General features: G+C 45.5%; 1 protein-coding gene across 3 annotated transcripts; it reads left to right on the top strand.

The window, feature by feature from the left end:
* Window positions 1-2009: 2009 nt before the first annotated feature.
* aurkaip1 (aurora kinase A interacting protein 1) lies at window positions 2010-19734 on the top strand. Of its 3 annotated transcripts, none has more exons than XM_085967112.1 (4): window positions 2010-2105; window positions 2542-2640; window positions 16908-17365; window positions 18404-19734. In XM_085967112.1, exons 2-4 carry the CDS (start codon window positions 2580-2582, stop codon window positions 18518-18520), a joined length of 636 nt encoding a protein of 211 aa, XP_085823238.1. In that variant the 5' UTR covers window positions 2010-2105; window positions 2542-2579; the 3' UTR covers window positions 18521-19734. The 3 variants fall into 3 exon arrangements, with proteins under 3 accessions (XP_085823238.1, XP_085823237.1, XP_085823239.1); XM_085967111.1 differs by lacking the exon at window positions 2010-2105 and adding an exon at window positions 2214-2303; XM_085967113.1 differs by lacking the exon at window positions 2010-2105 and adding an exon at window positions 2328-2463.
* Window positions 19735-19954: the final 220 nt, after the last annotated feature.

The following is a 19954-nucleotide window of genomic DNA, read 5'->3' as shown; positions in this document are numbered from 1 at the left end:
TAGGGTATCTGCCAGTCCGGCTCCGAACTGGCAGTGCTTTGATAGCTTGCGTAGTTCCGTAAGGTACTCAGCATTGCTCTCATCTTTATGCTGAGTTCTCCTGTGGAATTTAAATCTTTCTGCTATCAACAGCGGTGCAGGGTTTAGGTGTTCCTGTAGGACAGCAACAATTTCGTTAAAACTCTTCGCCTTCGGTTTGGCTGGAGTAATCAGGTCCCACAATAGGCCGTACGTTCTAGCGCCCATTAAGTTTAGCAATATCGATGCCTTTTTCTCCTCCGCTATTTCGTTTGCCTCGAAATATACCTCGACTCTTTCCACATACGTGGTCCAGTCCTCTATTGTATTATCAAAAGCAGTGATACAGCCAGTCTTCGGCATCTTGCAAATCTAAAATGGCGCCTCCCGCGCTTTGCCTTCTTCCCCGATTTAACAAAATGGCGCCTCCCGCGCTTTGCCTTCTTCCCCGCTGATTAAGATGGCGCCTCCCGCGCTTTGCCTTCTTCCCCGCTGTTGTTAGCGCTGCTTTCCGCGGTTCCCGTTGCAACCTGCAGCTCCTCGCGGTTTCTTGCACGTTTAATATTTTTATTTTTTTTTATTTTTTATTTTCCCGTCGTGGAACAACCCTGTGGGACTCTTGCCTCCCTCTTCGCGGGTCTATACGCAGCCCGGCTTCGTAGCACCGGCCACGCCCTGTGTGCTCCACCCTCTCTCTCTTCCCGACAACGCTGCTCGGCCCCGTTGCAAACCACCCGCTCGAGTTCGCGACCGCCGCAGCCCAGGAAGGATCAGTGCAGTACCTGCCACCAGCCCGATTAGCTGAAGCACCGTCGACAGGAACCAGGCCCCGCTTCCGACAGCTTCTCCAGCAATCTTCAACTCTGCAACACAGGGCGGATGCCCATGGTCGACGCCCGTTTCTACTGCCTCTTACTTTCTTTTCTTTCCGGCCTCGACCTCTGCTCACTTCGCTGTAGGAATGGATCCCAGGAGGTGGTGCAGACTGTAGGTAGGTTCGTATCTGCTCGTCGCCAGTATTACGTCCGTGAATGATTGAAACACGGACAGCAGGAGTTGAACAAAACACGTCTTTACTGATGGAAGTCAATAGTGGAACTGAAAACAACAGAGGCTCACTAGCGCCTTTTATACAGGGGTGGTCACTGCCGGTACTGCAGTCTGAGACCAGTTATTCTCTTAAAGGTACATACACAACAAATACTCTCCCAGGCAGAGGGGGCTTAATACTCCCTGGGCGGAGGGGGTTAATACTCCTCTGGGTGGAGGGGGTTAATACTCCCCTGGGCGGGGAGGGACCAATACTCACCTGGGCGGAGGGGGTTAATATTCCCCCGGGCGGAGGGGGTTGATACACCCCGGGGCAGGGAGGATTAATACACCCCGGGGCAGAGAGGGTTAATACTCCCCAGGGTGGAGAGGGTTAATACTCCCCCCGGGGCGGAGAGGGTTAATACTCCCCCGGGTGGAGATGGTTAATACTCCCCAGGGCAGAGAGGGTTAATACTCCCCGGGGCAGAGAGGGTTAATACCCCCCCCCCCCCGGGGCAGAGAGGGTTAATATACCCCTGGGCGAAGAGGGTTAATACTCCCCCTGGGGCGGAGACGGTTAATACTCCCCCTGGGGTGGAGACGGTTAATACTCCCCCGGCTGAAGATGGTTAATACTTCCCGGAGCAGAGAGGGTTAACACTCCCTGGGGCGGACTGGGTTAATACTTCCCGGGAGGAGATGGTTAATATTCACCCTGGGCGGAGAGGGTTAATACTCCCCCGGGCGGAGAGGGTTAATAATCCCCTGGGCGGAGAGGGTTAATACTCACCCTGGGCGGAGAGGGTTAATAATCCCCCGGGGTGGAGTGGGTTAATACTCACCCTGGGCGGAGAGCGTTAATAATCCCCCGGGGCGGTGACCAATATTGGGCCTGGCAATTTTGTGGCCCGAGTTTGCGCCCATGAGGAAAATCCAGGCCAAGTCTGGACATCCAGCATCATAATTTCCCAAAGGATGTGATCTTTCTGAACCCTTCAGACCTGTTTAGTCTCATTATTATTATTTCTAATCAAAGTCGATTTTTTTTTGAAGTGGTAAGAATCTAAATTCGCTGTAATTGTAAATAACAAACTCAGCGCCGTTTGCTGCAGCTGCGTGGAGCGGGTTTGTGAGGCGGAACCTTCGCTCCGGCTCCCGGGGCCTGTGGGTCCGGGGGATGAGTTTGCGTAGTGTCTCCGGAAGTGCGGGATGTTCTGGATTCACAGAATCACAGAACCCCCACAGTGGATTGGGTGAGTTGAGGCGGCCCGGAGCCCCGGTGACCGAGAGGGAGCGAGGCCCGGAGCCCAAGGCCCGGTGACCGGGAGGTCCAGGGCTCAGTGCCTCCCGAGTCTGCAGCTTGGTTTATCCGTCGGTCTGAACTCGGGTTCTCGCCGCGACCCCGCCACCTGAGTCTGTATCTGCAAGAACTTGTATTTTGATGTTTCAGTGGAACTGAGACTAACTCTAGACTCTCATTTCTTTTTTCAGACACAACTGAGGTTTTTTCTACACTTGCTCCTGAATGAATGACTATAATGTTCCTGTCACGATTGGCTTTGCAACTGGTGAAAGCACCCAGATTTCCAGGTGAGCTGAAGTGTCATAGAATCAGGGACATTTTAGGGCAGAAGGAAGCCATTTGGTCCATCAGCTAGTGTTATAACCAAAGACATTTACACTTGGCTCTTTTCTACAACAATCTGAAATTAATTCCACTGCTCTGTTCTCCAGTATCTTCCTCCTTTTGAAATACTTACCCAATTTTCTGTCTCGGCCACTTCTGTGTCAAAAAATGCAATGCTCCAACTTTTTGTAAAGAGACAGCCTATTTTGTCTCCTTGACCGTCCGTTTCTAATGGTACGTTGCCTCCCAGGTGTTGGGGTAAGTAGATTGGGCCTATACTCTCTGGAGTTTAGAAGAATGAAAGATGATCTCATTGATACATATACGATTCTGAGGGGGATTGACTGGGTAGATGCTGAGAGGTTGCTTCCCCAGGCTGGAGAGTCTAGAACTAGGGGTCACAGTCTCAGGATAAAGGGTCGGCCATTTAAGACTGCGTTGAGGAGGAATTTCTTCACTCAGAGGGTTGTGAATCTTTGGCATTCTCTACCCCAAAGGGTTGTGGATACTGAGTTGTTGAGAAAGATAGATTTTTGGACTCTTAAGGCAATCAAGGGATGTGGGGATCGGGCGGGAAAGTGGAGTTGAGGTTGAAGATCAGCCATGATCTTAATGAATGGCGGAGCAGACTCAAAGGGCCATATGGCCTATTACTGCACCTATTTCTTATGTACTTATAATAAGGGTGAAAAATATTCTGAAAAGGAAGGGAAACCAACCAGAAGTTGTGGTTCATGTAAGAACCAATAACTTAGGAAAGAGTAGAATGCAGGTATTAAGGACTTTGGTTCCAGACTAATTTGTGAGGCATTGATGGTAATCTCAGGATTACTGAGTGCGATTTTCAACAGAGTGCTGAGAGTTGGGTGAGTCAGGGAGTCTTAACTGGTTGCTGAGAGTTGGGTGAGTCAGGGAGTCTTAACTGGTTGCTGAAATCAAACTTTTGTTTGTTCCACATTTACTGTGTACTGTTTACTGTTTAAAATTAAATTTCTCAGCTTTAAGCAGGGTTAAAAAGGGATAAACAAGTCCTACAACTCAGAGCAGCTGAAGGCAGTTAACAAGGGAAACTGGAGTAATCTGGTTAACCTGGTTCTGCTGTAGCTGGGCTCAGCTCAGCAAGTCTTTGTTTCAGGGCCTATAAAAACAGGCTTTGAAGTGCGATTTTGCACTGAGTGCTGAGAGTTGGGTGAGCCAGGGAGTTAGGTGAGGCAAGGCCTCAGAGCTTCGGCGGGTGCTTCAGCGGCAGAGCGGGCCTACAAAGGGCTCCAGAGACCAGGGAAGGCTTACTTTACTGGTGGTATTGAACTAAGTTAACTTAAATTGATTAAAGGGGTAGGCCATGCCAGGAGAGCCCAGCCCCGTGATGTGCTCCTCTTGCTCTATGTGGGAATTCAGGGACGCTGCCAGTGTCCCTGACCAACACGTGTGCCAGAAATGCATGCAGCTACTAACGGGCCGTCTTGCGGCGCTGGAGCTGCGGGTGGATGGGTTGTGGAGCATTCACGATGCTGAGAGGGTCGCGAATTACTCGTACAGTGAGTTGGTCACACCGCAGGGTAGGGCTGCACAGGCAGAAGGGAAATGGGTGACCACCAGGCGGAACAATAGAAGCAGGCAGGTAGTGCAGGGGACCCCTGTGGCCATCCCCCTTTCAACCAGGTATACCGCTTTGGATACTGTTGAGGGGGATGACTTACCAGAGGAAGGCAGCAGCAGCCAACTTACTGGCACTGGGGGTGCTCCTGCTGCCCAGGAAGGGAGGAAAAAGAGTGGGAGAGCAATAGTGGTAGGGGATTCTATAGTAAGGGGAACAGATAGGCGTTTCTGTGGCCGTAGACGTGAATCCAGGATGGTTTGTTGCCTCCCTGGTGCCAGGGTCAAGGATGTCACTGAGCGGCTGCAGGGCATTCTGGAGGGGGAGGGCGAACAGCCAGAGGTCGTGGTCCACATTGGTACCAACGACATAGATAAAAAGAGGGATGAGGTCCTGCAGCAAGAATTTAGGGAGCTAGGTAGAAGATTAAAGAGCAGGACCTCAAAGGTTGTAATCTCTGGATTACTCCCGGTGCCACGTGCCAGTGAGTATAGGAATAGGAAGATAGAACAGATGAATGCGTGGCTAAAGAGTTGGTGCAGGAGGGAGGGCTTTAGTTTCCTGGATCACTGGGTCTGCTTCTGGGAAAGGTGGGACTTGTACAAGTCGGACGGTTTACACCTGAACCAGAGGGGGACCAATATCCTTGCGGGGAGGTTTGCTAGCACTGTTTGGGGGGGTTTAAACTAACTTGGCAGGCGGATGGGATACAGAGTGGAGCTATAGTAGGGGGTGAATTACAGCCAAATACGGAGGAAAAAACAAGTCAGCTGGGAAGGCAGAGCAAATATGTGAAGGCAAAAGGGAATATGGCAAGGCTGGAAGGCATTTATTTTAATGCAAGGAGTCTTGCAAATAAGGTGGATGAACTGAAGTTGTTGTTGAACACATGGGAGTACGATATTGTTGCTATCACGGAGACATGGTTGAGGGAGGGTCAGGACTGGCAGCTCAATATTCCGGGGTATAGAATCTTCAGGCGAGACAGAGGGGGGGTGTAAAAGGGGAGGGGGTGTTGCAATATTAATTAAGGAGTCAATTACTGCTGTAAGGAGGGATGATATATTAGCGGGTTCCTCTAATGAGGCCATATGGGTAGAACTTAAAAACAAAAAGGGGGCAAGCACTTTGCTGGGAGTGTACTATAGGCCCCCAAACAGTCAGGGGGAGATAGAGGAACAGATATGTAGGCAAATCTCAGGGAAGTGCGAAAATAATAGGGTAATAATAGTGGGGGATTTCAACTTCCCCAATATTAATTGGGATAGTCAGAGTGTGAAAGGCTTAGAGGGTGCAGAATTCTTAAAGTGCATCCAGGAGAGCTTTTTGAGCCAGCGTGTAGAAAGTCCTACAAGAGAGGGGGCGGTACTGGACCTAATTCTAGGGAATGTAGCCGGGCAAGTGGTGGAAGTGTCAGTAGGAGAGCATTTTGGCGACAGTGACCATAATTCGGTGAGATTTAAGGTGGTCATGGAAAAAGACAAAGACGGCCCGGAAATAAGGGTTCTAAATTGGGGGAAGGCCGATTTTAATATGATAAGGCAGGATCTGGCCAAAGTGGACTGGGAGCAGCTACTTATAGGAAAATCCACATCAAAGCAGTGGGAGACTTTCAGAAGGGAAATAGAGAGAGTACAACGCCAACATGTTCCTGTAAAGGTCAAGGGTGGGACCAACAAGCAAAGGGAACCTTGGATGACAAGGGATATACAAAAATGCATTAGGAAAAAAAAGGGGGGCTTTTGGCAGTTACAAAAGACTAAAGACGGAGGAAGCCCTAGAGGAGTATAAAAAGTGCAGGGGCATACTTAAAAAAGAAATTAGGAGAGCGAGGAGGGGCCATGAAATAACACTGGCGAGCAAAATAAAGGAAAATCCTAAGATGTTTTATAAGTATATTAAGGGCAAGAGGATAACCAGGGAAAGGGTAGGGCCCATTAGGGACCAAAGTGGCAATCTGTGTGTAGAGCCAGATGATGTAGGCGGGGTTTTAAATGAATTTTTTGCATCTGTGTTCACTATGGAGGAGAACGATGTAGACATAGAAATCGGGCAAGGGGACTGTGATATACTTGAACATATTAGCATCGAGAGGGAGGAGGTACTAGCGGTTTTAGCAGGCCAAAAAGTGGATAAATCCCCAGGCCCGGACGAGATGTATCCCAGGCTGCTGTGTGAGGCAAAGGAGGAGATTGCAGGGGCTCTGACACAAATTTTCAGAACCTCTCTGGCCACAGGGGATGTACCAGAGGACTGGAGAACAGCTAACGTAGTACCTTTATTCAAGAAGGGTAGCAGGGATAAACCAGGGAATTACAGGCCAGTGAGTCTAACATCTGTGGTAGGGAAATTATTGGAAAAAATTCTGAGGGACAAAATTAGTCTCCACTTGGAGAGGCAAGGATTAATCGGGGATAGTCAGCATGGCTTTGTCAAGGGTAAATCATGCCTGACCAATCTGATTGAATTTTTCGAGGGGGTGACTAGGTGTGTGGATGAGGGAAATGCTGTGGATGTGGTTTACATGGACTTCAGTAAGGCTTTTGACAAAGTCCCGCATAGGAGACTGGTCAAGAAGGTAAGAGCCCATGGGATCCAGGGTGCCTTGGCACGTTGGATCCTAAACTGGCTGAGTGGCAGGAGGCAGAGGGTGATGGTCGAAGGTTGCTTTTGTGACTGGAAGCCTGTGTCCAGTGGGGTACCTCAGGGATCGGTGCTGGGTCCCTTGCTGTTTGTGATCTACATAAATGATTTGGATGAGAATGTAAAAGGTATGATCAGTAAGTTCGCAGATGACACGAAAATTGGTGGGGTGGTAAATTGCGAGGAGGAAAGCCTCAGGCTACAGGACGATATAAACGGGTTGGTCAGATGGGCGGAAAAGTGGCAAATGGAATTTAACCCTGAAAAGTGCGAGGTGATGCATTTTGGACGGACAAATAAGGCAAGGGAATACACAATGAGTGGTAGGGCCCTAGGAAGCAGAGGGTCAGGGGGACCTTGGTGTACATGTACATAGATCCCTGAAGGCAGCGGATCAGGTAGATAAGGTGGTTAAAAAGGCATATGGGATACTTGCCTTCATTAGCCGAGGCATAGAATGTAAGAGCAGGGAGGTTATGATGGAGCTGTACAAAATGCTGGTAAGGCCACAGCTGGAGTACTGTGTGCATTTCTGGTCGCCTCACTATAGGAAGGATGTGATTGCTTTGGAGAGGGTGCAGAGAAGATTCACCAGGATGTTACCTGGGATGGAGCGCCTCAGCTATGAAGAAAGACTAAACAGGCTGGGGTTGTTTTCCTTGGAGCAAAGAAGGCTGAGGGGGGACCTGATTGAGGTGTACAAAATGATGAGGGGCATAGATAGGGTAGATAAAGAGGAACTTTCCCCCTTAGTAGGGGGGTCAATAACAAGGGGGCATAGATTCAAGGTAAAGGGCGGGAGGTTTAGAGGGGATTTGAGGAGGAACTTTTTCACCCAAAGGGTGGTTGGAGTCTGGAACTCACTGCCTGAAAGGGTGGTAGAGGCAGGAACCCTCACAACATTCAAGAAGCATTTGGATGAGCACTTGAAATGCCATTGCATACAAGGCTATGGACCAAATGCTGGAAAATGGGATTAGACTGGACAGGGCTTGATGGACGGCGCAGACATGATGGGCCGAAGGGCCTCTTTCTGTGCTGTATAACTCTATGACTCCCAGTGCCACATGCTGGGCAAGTTAGGGAGAAGCAGATTAGGCATGTCAATATTTGGCTAGAAAGATGATGTAGAAGAGAATGTTTCAGATTTCTCAGACATTGGGACATGTTCTTGATAGAGGCAAGCTGCACAGAAGGAATAGGCTTCACTTGAGCCAGACGGGTACCAATGTCCTTATTGAGAGGGTAAATAAGGAAGGGGGAGATGCAAACAGAGCAGACCTAGAAAGAGGGAAAGGAAAGAGTGATGATGGTTTGCAAATGTTACACCCCAGCTCAAAAAAAAAAAGGGAGGGGGATAAATCCGGTAATTACAGGCCAGTCAGCCTAATGGTGGTGGTGGTGGTGGTGGGGAAAATTTGAGACAATGATCCTGAAAAAAATTAATTGGCACTTGGAAAATTTTATGCCAATGAACGAAAGTCAGCATGGATTTGTTAAAGACAAATCATGTTCGACTAACTGGATTGAATTCTTTGAAGTAACGGAGAGGGTGGATGAGGGTAGTGCAGTTAATGTGTGTATGGACTTTCAAAAGGCGTTTGATGCAGTACCACATAATAAACTTGTTAGCAAAATTAAAGCCCGAGGGATCAAAGCGACAGCGTGGATACAAAATTGGCTAAGGGACAGAAACAGAGAGTGGTGGTGAACGGTTGGTTTTCAGACTGGAGTGGTGTTCCTAAGGGGTCGTTATTAGGATCACTGCTCTTGACCTGGACTTGGGTATACAGGGCATAGTTTCAAAGTTTGCAGATTGTTGTGTATGTAATATGTGTGCTACTTTGAACCTATGGACAGGACTGCACTACTTGTAGGGCGTAGTGATACGCAGTACCACTCCTGGCCATAGGGGTATAAATAGTACTGTGGGTACTGATCTCCCCTCAGTTCCCGCCTGTGGGCCTGAAGTAAAGACCTACGTGCAGTCCCTACCTCCAACCAGTAAAGACCTGTTTGAGTTATACGTTTAAGTCTTTGTGTTAATTGTTCAATACAATACACATACTTAACACAGATGACACGAAACTCGAAAATGTAGTAAACAATGAGGAGGACATAGACAGACCAGTGGAATGGGCAGACATGGCAATTGAAATTTAACGCAGAGAAGTGTGAAGAGATATATTTTGGTATGAAGAATGAGGAGAGGCAATATAAACTAAATGTTACAATTTTAAAGAGGGTGCAGGAACAGAAACACCTGGGGTTGTAAGTTTCTCAAACTTGACACCATTTCTTCGTTGCAAATAATCTTTATTGAGTTTGACTGAGTCTTGATGCACGCAGTGTCTTAAGCAATAGTCATACAGTGAAATAAACAATATTACCCGCTTTCTGTCTGCATAGAGACGTAACCATCATCGATTCTTTCGTTCTTGTCTGCGCATTGTGAAGGAAAGCTAAAGATCTTTATAGGGCTCTAGTCAGTACACCCATCCCTTGTAACCTTGATGAATCATTATGGTGTGATGAGAGTTGTTCGGTTTTCCTAACTAATCTGTTGATCATTTTCTTGTTTGTTTGTGATATAGGCTACCCTTTTATCTGAAAGACCTTTGACCCCTTATCTAAGCATTCCTTGCGAACAAAAGACCCCTCCTTGCTGACAAAGCTTTTTCTTGCTAAATGTCATCCGTATCCTGAAGCATTCTGGGAATGAGCAACTTGACCATTTTATTATTTCTAGCTACATTACGCCAACAAGCTATTTTATAAGTGAAAAGAAAGTAAAAACCTTAATCATATGAGATTAAACCAAATCCGAATCCTACATGTATATATGTATATAAGAATAGGGTATCTTGCAGGGTGTATGTACACAAATCTTTGAAAGTGCAGGACAGGTTGAGAAGGCTGTTTAAGAAAGGCGTATTGGATCCTTAGCTTTATAAACGGAGGCATAGAGTACAAAAGTAAGGAAGTTATGCTAAACTTTTATAAACACTGGTTAGGCCTCAGATGGAGTATTGTGTTCAATTCTGGGCACCACACTTTAGGCCTTAGGTAGGGTGCAGAAGGATGCGGGACTTCAGTTATGTGGATAGACTGGAGAAGCTGGAGTTGTTCTCCTTAGAGCAGAGAAGTTTGAGGAGATTTGATAGAGGTGTTCAAAATCAGGAAGGATTTAGATAGAGTAAATAAGGAGAAACTGTGGCAGAAAGGTCGGTAATCAGCGGACACAGATTTAAGGTGATTGGCAAAAGAACCAGAGGCGACAGGAGGAAACTTTTTTTTATGCAGCACATTGTTGTGATCTGGAATGCACTGCCTGAAAGGGTGGTGGAAGCAGATTCAATAGCTTTCAAAAGAGAATTAGATAAATACTTGAAGGGAAAACAAATTGCAGGGCTATGGGGAAAGAGCAGGGGAGTAGGACTAATTGGACAGTTCTTTCAAAGAGCTGGCACAGGCACAATGGGCGGAATGGCCTCCTTCTGTGCTGTATCATTGTATGATTCTATACCCTCCTGCATTCTCCTTCTGAGCCTGGGCAAATCTTGTCCCCTCCGCTTTCTGTTTAAAGCCTGTCTCTCTCCCTATCTTTTATCTCCCTGTGTTCACAAGCACAGCATCTGGGACCTTCCAGTAAAATGGGTGAGAGCTATTTATCAATGACCAAAACAGGCTAACAAATTGATTATTATTTGCAGTCTTTGGGGGAAAATAGGCGTTTTAACCACTTTTTGTCTCCGTGCCTTTTTTCAAAAAAAGCTAATGGGATTCTAGGTTTTATCACAAGAATATAAAAGCCAAGAGGTAATGATGAGCCTTTATAAAACCTTAATAAAACTGGAGTTAAAATACTGTTCAGTATTGGGCTTCCCGTTGTAGGAAGGATATTGAGGCTTTAGGGACGGTACCATGCTGCCTGGTTTGATGAAATACAAATATGAAGAAAGACTTTAGAACAACTAGGTTCCTATGTGGATTATGGAGAGGTGTTTAAAATTATGAAAGGATGGGACAGGGTTGCCAAAAGTCGACTGTTTCCAGTAGATGAGTGTGGAATGAGAAGCCATAGACACAAAATTAAATGCAAGTGTTTTAGAATAGGGAGCAAGAGATAGTCACTAATAAATCCAATAGGGAATTCAGGAGAAACTTATTTACCCAGAGAGTGGTTAGAACGTGGAACTCCCTACCACAAGGAGTAGTTGAAGCGAAGAGCATAGATGCATTTAAGGTTGGTGAGTTTTTCTCTCTCTCTCACTTTTTTCCAAACTTAATTTTGTTGTTTATAGTTTCTACACTCTCTGTTGTGTAGCGGGGAGTGCTAGTAAACAAGGGCCCTTGAGTATATCATTCAATTGTAGTGTAATTGGTGGTATTGATTTGATTTAATTTTAATTAATTAAAGGGTAAGTCATGGCAGCACAGCTCGGCCCCGTGGCATGCTCCTCCTGCACTATGTGAGAAATCAGGGACACTTCCTGTGTCCCTGACGACCATGTGTGTGGGAAGTGTATTCAGCTGCAGCTACTGGCAGACCGCATTGCAGTGCTGGAGCTGCGAATGGATACGTACTGGAGCATTCGCGATGCTGAGGATGTTTAGGGAGTTGGTCATACCACAGGTAAAGGCTGCACAGGCAGGAAGGGAATGGGTGACCGCCAGGCAGAGTAGTAGGCGCAGGCAGGTAGTGCAGGGGTCCCCTGTAGCCATCCCCCTCTCAAATAGATATATCGCTTTGGATATTGTTGGGGGCGATGGCTTATCAGGGGAAGGCAGCAGTAGCCAACTTCCTGGCACCATGGGTGGTTCTGCTGCACAGGACTGGAGGAAAAAGAGCAGGAGAGCTATAGTGATAGGGGATTCTATTGTAAGGGGAATAGATAGGCGTTTCTGCGGCTGCAAACGAGACTCCAGGATGGTATGTTGCCTCCCTGGTGCAAGGGTCAAGGATGTCTCGGAGCGGCTGCAGGGCATTCTGGAGGGGGAGGGTGAACAGCCAGTTGTCATGGTGCATATAGGTACCAACGATATAGGTAAAAAACGGGATGAGCTGTGAGGAGGATGCAGCAAGACATGCAGTATGATTTGGACAGGTTGGGTGATTGGGCAGATGCAGTATAATGTGGATAAATGCGAGGTTATCCACTTTGGTGGCAAAAACAGGAAGGCAGATTATTATCTGAATGGCAATCGATTGGGAGAAGGGGAAGTGCAACGAGACCTGGGTGTCCTTGTGCACCAGTCGCTGAAGGTAAGCAGGCAGGTGCAGCAGGCGGTTAAGAAGGCAAATGGTATGTTGGCCTTCATAGCGAGAGGATTCGAGTACAGGAGCAAGGATGTCTTGCTGCAGTTGTACAGGGCCTTGGTGAGACCACACCTTGAGTATTGTGTGCAGTTTTGATCGCCTTATCTGAGGAAGGATGTTCTTGCCATGGAGGGAGTGCAGCAAAGATTCACCAGACTGATACCTGGGATGGCAGGAATGACGTATAAAGAGAGATTGGGTCGATTGGGCTTATACTCGCTGGAGTTTAAAAGAATGAAAGGGGATCTCATTGAAACTTACAAAATTCTAACAGGACTAGACAGACTAGAGGCAGGAAGGATGTTCCTGATGGCGGGGGAGTCCAGAACCAGGGGTCACAGTCTAAAGATAAGGGGTAAGCCATTTAGGACAGAGATGAGGAGGAATTTCTTCACCCAGAAAGTGGTGAACCTGTGGAATTCTCTACCACAGAAGGCAGTTGAGGCCAATTCATTAAATATATTCAAGAAGGAGTTAGATATGTTTCTTAAGGCTAAAGGGATATGGGGAGAAAGCAGGGACTGAATTTGGATGATCAGCCGTGATCTCATTAAATGGCGGAGCAGGCTCGAGGGGCCGAATGGCCTACTCCTGCTCCTATCTTCTATGTTTCTAAAAGCTGAATATAGGGAGGTAGGAGGTAAATTAAAAAATAGGACCTCAAAAGGTAGTAATCTCAGGATTGCTACCAGTGCCACATGCTAGTCGGAGTAGAAATAGAAGGATATTTCAGATGAATATGTGGCTAGGGGAATGGTGCAAGGGGGAGGGATTCAAATTCCTGGGATATTGGAACCGGTTCTGGGGGATGTAGACCAGTACAAACTGGACGGTTTGCACCTGGGCAGGACTGGGACCGATGTCCTAGGGGGAGTGTTTGCTAGTGCTGTTGGGGAGGGTTTAAACTAAAATGGCAGGGGGTTGGGAACCTGTGCAGGGAGACAGGAAAGGGAAGCAAAAGACAGGAAGGAGAAAAGCAAAAGTGGAAGGCAGAGAAATCAAGGGTGTAAATCAAACTGGGCCACAGTAAATAATAATTCTAAAAGGACTAAGTGTTTAAAAAAAGGATGTTCTTGCCATGGAGAGAGTGCAACGAAGATTCACCAGACTGATACCTGGGATGGCAGGAATGACGTATGAGGAGAGATTGGGTTGATTGGGCTTATATTCGCTAGAGTTTAGAAGAATGAGAGGGGATCTCATTGAAACTTATAAAATTCTAACAGGACTAGACAGACTAGATGCAGGAAGGATGTTCCCGATGGCGGGGGAGTCCAGAACCAGGGGTCACAGTCTTAAAGATAAGGGGTAAGCCATTTAGGACTGAGATGAGGAGGAATTTCTTCACCCAGTGAGTGGTGAACCTGTGGAATTCTCTACCACACAAGGCAGTTGAGGCCAATTCATTAAATATATTCAAGAAGGAGTTAGATATATTTCTTAAGGCTAAAGGGATCAAGGGATATGGGGAGAAAGCAGGGACAGGGTACTGAGTTTGGATGATCAGCCATGATCTCATTAAATGGCGGAACAGGCTCGAGGGGCCGAATGGCCTACTCCTGCTCCTATATCTTCTATATTTCTATGAAGCTAGATAATCACGAGGGAGAATGGAATAGAAGGATCTGTTGATGTGGTTAGATTAAGAAGGGTGGGAGGAGGCTCGTGTGGAGCATAAATATCGGCACAGACCAGTTGAGCCGAATGGTCTTTTTCTTTTCTGTAAATACTGTGTAAGCTTTACATAGAGAGTTGTGAGGTTGTGGAATTCACTTCCAGGATTCGTGTTTGAGACAGAAGAAGAAAGAAAAAAGAGCTTGCATTTATGTAGCGCCTTTCAAGGAGTCTCAAAGCGCTTTATAGCCAATGAAGTACTTTTGAAGTGTAGTCACTGTTGTAATATTGGAAATGTGGCAGCCAATTTTTACACAGCAAGCTTTCACAAACAACAATGAGATATAAGAACTCCTCTGGTCGTCTTCACATAGTGACGTGGGATCTTGTACATTCACCTGCGAGGGCAGTCGGGGCTTCGTATTAATGGCCCAGAAATTTGGGTCGGGGGCTTCCTGCGGGTGCAAGCCCCCGACCTGCACTTACCTAGCGCGCCGGCCGTTGAGCTGTGGACCCCCGTGAAATTCCGATCCGGGGCCGCCTCCAACTGCCGGCGCGTAGTGCTTGCGTATCCCAGGGGCGCAGTTAGTTCGATGCGTCCCCTGGGATCACATAGGCCATGGGGAGCCAATTGGAGCAGGGAATGCTTCATTCATAAGTTTGACAGGAAGAGCTGTCAAAACTTATAAATATTACGGGCCCCAAAACATCACTAAATCTTCAAATAAATTTTTTTTTTTAATCACATTTTTTAAATAAACTATAAATTACATGAAATAACTATTTTAAACAATAATTAAAATTTTTGAAAAAAATCATTTTATTTTCTAACGGGGCTAAAAATAAACTTACCTTTCTTTAAAGTATTTAAAAATAATAAACCTGTGGAAAAAATTTTTTAATTTTAATGAATTCACCACTTTTTAAATGTGTAAATTCTGGAGACTTACCCTCCCGGGAAAACCTGCAAAAAAAACGTAGGTTCGATGCGCATGCGCTGCCTCTCCTGCACACACGTTCGACCTCTTAACCCCTGCTTTCAGGGGAACGGAAGTGCCGGTTTCCTGCGCATGCGCAGTGCATGCAGGAAACCGGCACTTCCATTGGGCCTACGGGTGAGTACCCCGTGCATACTCACCCGTGGAGACCCGAATTTCTAGTGTCTCATCCAAAAGATGGCAACAGTGCAGCACTCCCTCGGTGCTGAACAGAAGTGCCAGCCTAGATTTTTGTGCTCAAGCCTCTTGAGTGGGACTTGAACCCACAACCTTCTGACTCGAAGACGAGGGTGCTACCACTGAGCCAAGGCTGACCCCTTATTATGTGACGCCTTATTAGAAATCATGTCAACATTCAAGATTAGATTAGATAGGTGGATGAAGGAAAAGGGAATAAAGAGATGTGGGAACAGGGCAGGTAAATGCAATTGGGAATATTTCTTCGTGTGGAGGGTAAACGCCCCACACACTGGTTGGGCTGAATGGCCTGTTTCCGTGTTGAAGCTTCTGTGTATTTCTATGCAGAGTGCAAGATGCAGAGTGCAAGTTCCAGAGTCTTTTACAAAAATTGTATCATGTCTGATCGTGTCTGCAATTGCTACTTTGCAACAACAAATTTAAATTTGATAACCATTAACTAGCAAAATCACACAAGACTTACAAGAAAGTGTTTGAAATGAACAATAATCTGCTGAAATCTAGACCATGACCGGTAATACTGGGAGTGTCAGTGGTTCAATATATGTACTGTGATGAGATGCAGTTCCCTGGTTTTTTTTTAGAGCTACGCACATTACACTTGGGTTGCAGTTGTTTTTTTCACAGTTTGACTCTGACAAGTATGTAAAATGTTAGCACTTTTTTTTTTAAAGCTCTCGTTAATGGTCCTGGTGTAATCAACTCCTGAAACATTCTTTTGCTCTATTTTTAAAACCACATGACTTTAAGGAGATTGTTTCAGCTCCACAGTATGTCTGTCACTGAACTCTGCCGCTCACAAAATAGTACTTCAGAAAATGTTTATTCAGATGTTATCCAATTCGAGCAGATATGCAGCCTTTTCCAGTGTAAATGATTAATTTTTCAAGCAAGAAAGTTCAGTAACAGAAGCATTGGAAAATTCCAGTGGTTATGTCTCCCTTGCTTTTTGGGGGCAGCTATTTGTCTGAACCAACTTGTGACATTTTATTGCAGTGTCATTTAAACAGTATTAAATAAAAAATGTAGTGGGAAGGAGTGCTTTCTGTTTAAAGCAATTCGGCAGCAGGAAACCATGCACTAACAGATTTTCTGCATATACATGTGGCAAAATAAGCACCCATTACAAAGTATTTACAGCACAGAAACAGGCCATTCGGCCCAACCTGACAGAGATTAGCAGAAAAGCTCCCTAGTGCAAAGGCTTCACAAAATGGCCAGCCTCTATAGTCTGAAAAAGAAACAATGAGTTAATTGTGTCTCATAGCAAGAAGGAGTTTTTCATAGAATCATAGAAATTTACGGCACAGAAGGAGGCCATTCGGCCCATCTTGTCCGTGCCGGCCGACAAAGAGCTCTCCAGCCTAATCCCACTTTCCAGCTCTTGGTCCGTAGCCCTGTAGGTTACGGCACTTTAAGTGCACATCCAAGTACTTTTTAAATGTGATGAGGGTTTCTGTTTCTGCCTCTACCACACTTTCAAGCAGTGAGTTACCCCCCCCCACCATCCTCTGGATTTTTAATTCTATTTTATATTTAAGTGTTTTGGTTTCTTTAGAATTTTAATTTTCCTATTCCTCTCCCATTGTTGCTCTTGTCCTTGGACAGAAGGGGAAAATACTTTGTGGATTTTGTTGCTGGCACTTAGTGCTGCTTGGTCAAGCCCATAAGAAGGTGCTTTTGAGCAGTGCATTAGCAAAATCCTCTGTCTATTTTTCCTACTTCCCCGGCTTCATGCCTGAAATTGTCGCAATTTCTCGAACAATCAAGACTGGGACTTGAAATGGGCTCTTCAATCAGTTCAGTGCTCTTGTTGAATAGATGTTAGATTTTATACAAACTTTATTCTTTCATTTATAGGGACGCAATCTCTTTTTGGCTCTGCTATTCAGCAATGTAGTGCATTATCCAGAAATTGCTACACACAGCCTAGCCAAAGTAAGGTGAAACCACAGCGTTGGTGTGCACTAGATCATGAGCTGGAGGAGCTCCTAATTCCACGGAAATTGTCCATCAGTCCATTAGAAAGTTGGCTAACAATTAGATACCGTGTACCCAGATTGGATCCAAACCATGGACAAAGTATCGGGATAAGTCCGTGGCGCCCTTCTCCGCAGTATGACTGCCCTTCTACTGAGCGAACGCCACATTTTGGAGAGAATGGCGAAGCAATGGACTACAATATAGACAAAATCCAGTGTAAAAATGTGCTGAAGATTCGCAGGAGAAAGATGAACAGGCACAAGTACAAAAAATTGCTAAAACGTACAAAGTTTTTACGTAGACGGATCAAGGAGAATCGCAGACGAAGGCGGCAGGTAAGTTCGCATAATAGTGGTTACCCATATCTGTAAAATGTCTGGAGTTTGTCTACAAGGCACCTAGGCGGATTGGGATCATTCCTGTGGGTAAACACGATTTCAAAGGCATTTTAAGCAAACATTTTGAAGATTAATTTTATGAGTAATAGTTTCACATTATTTACACTTCATATGTCTGCGTAAGTGAATTAAAGTACATTATTGTACCACTCCACTAGTGAAGCAAGTTGGATCATACATACTTTCCAGCAAGTTGGACCATACATAACATGTTGGGTGCAATAAGCCAAATCACCTCTTGATAAATGTGTTTAAAAATTAATGAACACGTAAGTATGTTTCCCCGCCCACAATTTTCTCCTGCCACCACCTCTTTTTCCTGAAGACAGTGGGGTAATATTTCATGGATGCCAACAACCTCCAGCATCTCAGACAAATGGCCATTCTTCATGTGTTGCACTAGACTGAAAGTTGTGGCTGGTTATTTGAATGTTTGCGTGTGTGTATTGGGAGAGGGAAGGAATCACAGCTTCACTCAATCTTATACTCGCCTGATGTACACGCAGACAGTTGCTGCCATGGGCCACTGGATAACAGTTAGGTGCAGGAGCGATAGATGATTCTCCCCTCCCACCCCGTCCCTCCATTTCCTAAGGCCAGTTATTCTTCCCACCCAAGGTCCACAAAATCAGTCCTGACCAGCGTTCGAATTTTATATATTCCTGCCCTGACCTGCATGGCTCCGCACCAAACCAGGTGTTGCATTTACCCAGTAAGCATCAGCAGAGCCCAGTGTATTTTTACAACCTTTGGGAAAGAAGTTTTCAATTTTTGTAAACAAACATATCTATATTGTGCCCATAGATAAACTGTCAAATTTAATAAATAAAGGTTGAAAGCGATTTCAAATATTGGATGTGTTTCTCTTAACTTCCAGGAGTGATGTGTAGTTAGGCGAGCATGTACCTGTGCTTTAAATTACAGCTTTCTACCCTGGTGTTTTCGATCTAATTTTATTACCCTGTGTTCTCTCAGGTAAAGTTTGAGAGGGATTTGGAGCAAATCTGGAAGAAAGCTGGACTGAAGAAACCACCAGAAGGCTGGCAGGCACCAAAGATATTTGTGAAACGCTACCATGGCAAATCTGAATGACATAGGAAATGAAGCAGCTGTGTTCTATATAGAGTGAAGCAAAACGTTTGGAAGAATAGTTGTCGACTCCAATTTTAGAACAATAATCTAATGGTTCATATTACTTTTGTGTAAAGAGGAAACGTGGTCGCCTATAATCACAATACATGTCTGACTAACAAGTTAAACATTGAATTTAGGAGTTAGTTCTTGGCCTCAAAAATTGAAGTACAGGAAACTTTTGTTTAACCGGAGGTTGAATGTCCGGAAAGCTCTATCTACTGGCAAAATTCAGGAGCCGTTTCCTATAAGTTTTTTTTTACTTCTCGTTGCTTTTTTTTTCCAGTCGTGGCTCCCAAGCGTCTAGCTGAAGCTGTTGCTTAGTTACAGAGACGCTTTTAAGCTGTGGCCGACTGTTTTGAAGCTGTTGCTAAGCAACAGGGTTTGTTGTTTCATACGGAGCTGAGAAGCTCCGTATGTTTTAACATTAGCGCTGGTTTATCCGGCAGTTTTGATGGGACAGCACCAACTCGGTCCCGTCAGTGCCGGATACCAGAAAGTTTCCTGTATTCATATCAACAATGACAACTTGTATTTATATGGTGCCTTTAAAGTAGTAAAATGTCCCAGGGGTGCTTCACAGGACCACTATCACACAGAATTTGACACCGATCCACATAAGGAGAAATTAGGGCAGGTGACCAAAAGCTTGGACAAAGAAGTAGGTTTTAAGTAGCGTCTTAGAGGAGGAGCGAGGGGGGATCAGGGAGGGAATTCCAGAACTTGTCCCTTCTGCTGGATATGCACTGCAAGTGTGAGGGACTGGATTCGGTGCGGAGTTAGAATCTGTCCAGTAGTCACAAAATCGAGCCTCTATTAGCTGTAGGAGTGGGTTCCTGCAGAAATAGCTTCAATATTTTGGTTTTATAAATTCAGGTTCCCAATAACGGTCAAGTTGTGGAATTGAACATTGGTTTTAAATTGGGAGGAAATATTTATAGTTGTGGAGAGGCTTCATTGAAGAGTTTATTTCATTTAGATTTGATCTTGTACTGAGACCATTCAGTAAATCTTACCCGGTACAAGACCACATCCACATTGAATAAACCCTTCAGTGATGGTTATGCTTATTGCAATTGCTTTCTAAGCTCTCGTGATTTAATGTGGATATTGTATTTATGCATCAGGTTTGCAGTCAGGGACCCAATCATACAAAATTAAAATAATTAAATGTTTTCCGGAAGATTACTGTTCCAAATGTACTGCCAGCCCTCTGGTACCTTACCATGAAGCTATCCTCCTGTGAGCCTGGGCAGTGAGCACTAGACATCCCAGCCCAATCCCAATCTTGGCCTGAAGTGATAATTACACACACGAACTTTCCCAGAGGTGTCACGGGATGTTAATCTGGAATTGAAAATGAGTCTGAAACTCAAGGACATTGTTCTTATGAGG

The sequence above is a fragment of the Somniosus microcephalus genome, chromosome 25, assembly GCF_052327205.1.
Source record: "Somniosus microcephalus isolate GS21.2 chromosome 25, FLI_Smic_1.0, whole genome shotgun sequence".
Taxonomy (NCBI): domain Eukaryota; kingdom Metazoa; phylum Chordata; class Chondrichthyes; order Squaliformes; family Somniosidae; genus Somniosus; species Somniosus microcephalus.
This window is presented reverse-complemented; position numbering and strand designations above follow the sequence as displayed.

Excerpts from the sequence above, each read along its gene's own strand:
- aurkaip1 (XM_085967112.1), top strand. The coding sequence starts at position 2,580 with ATGACTATAATGTTCCTGTCACGATTGGCTTTGCAACTGGTGAAAGCA. Across the intron at positions 2,641-16,907 it reads GAAAGCACCCAGATTTCCAG|GGACGCAATCTCTTTTTGGC; the intron begins GTGAGCTGAAGT and ends TTTCATTTATAG. Across the intron at positions 17,366-18,403 it reads ATCGCAGACGAAGGCGGCAG|GTAAAGTTTGAGAGGGATTT; the intron begins GTAAGTTCGCAT and ends GTGTTCTCTCAG.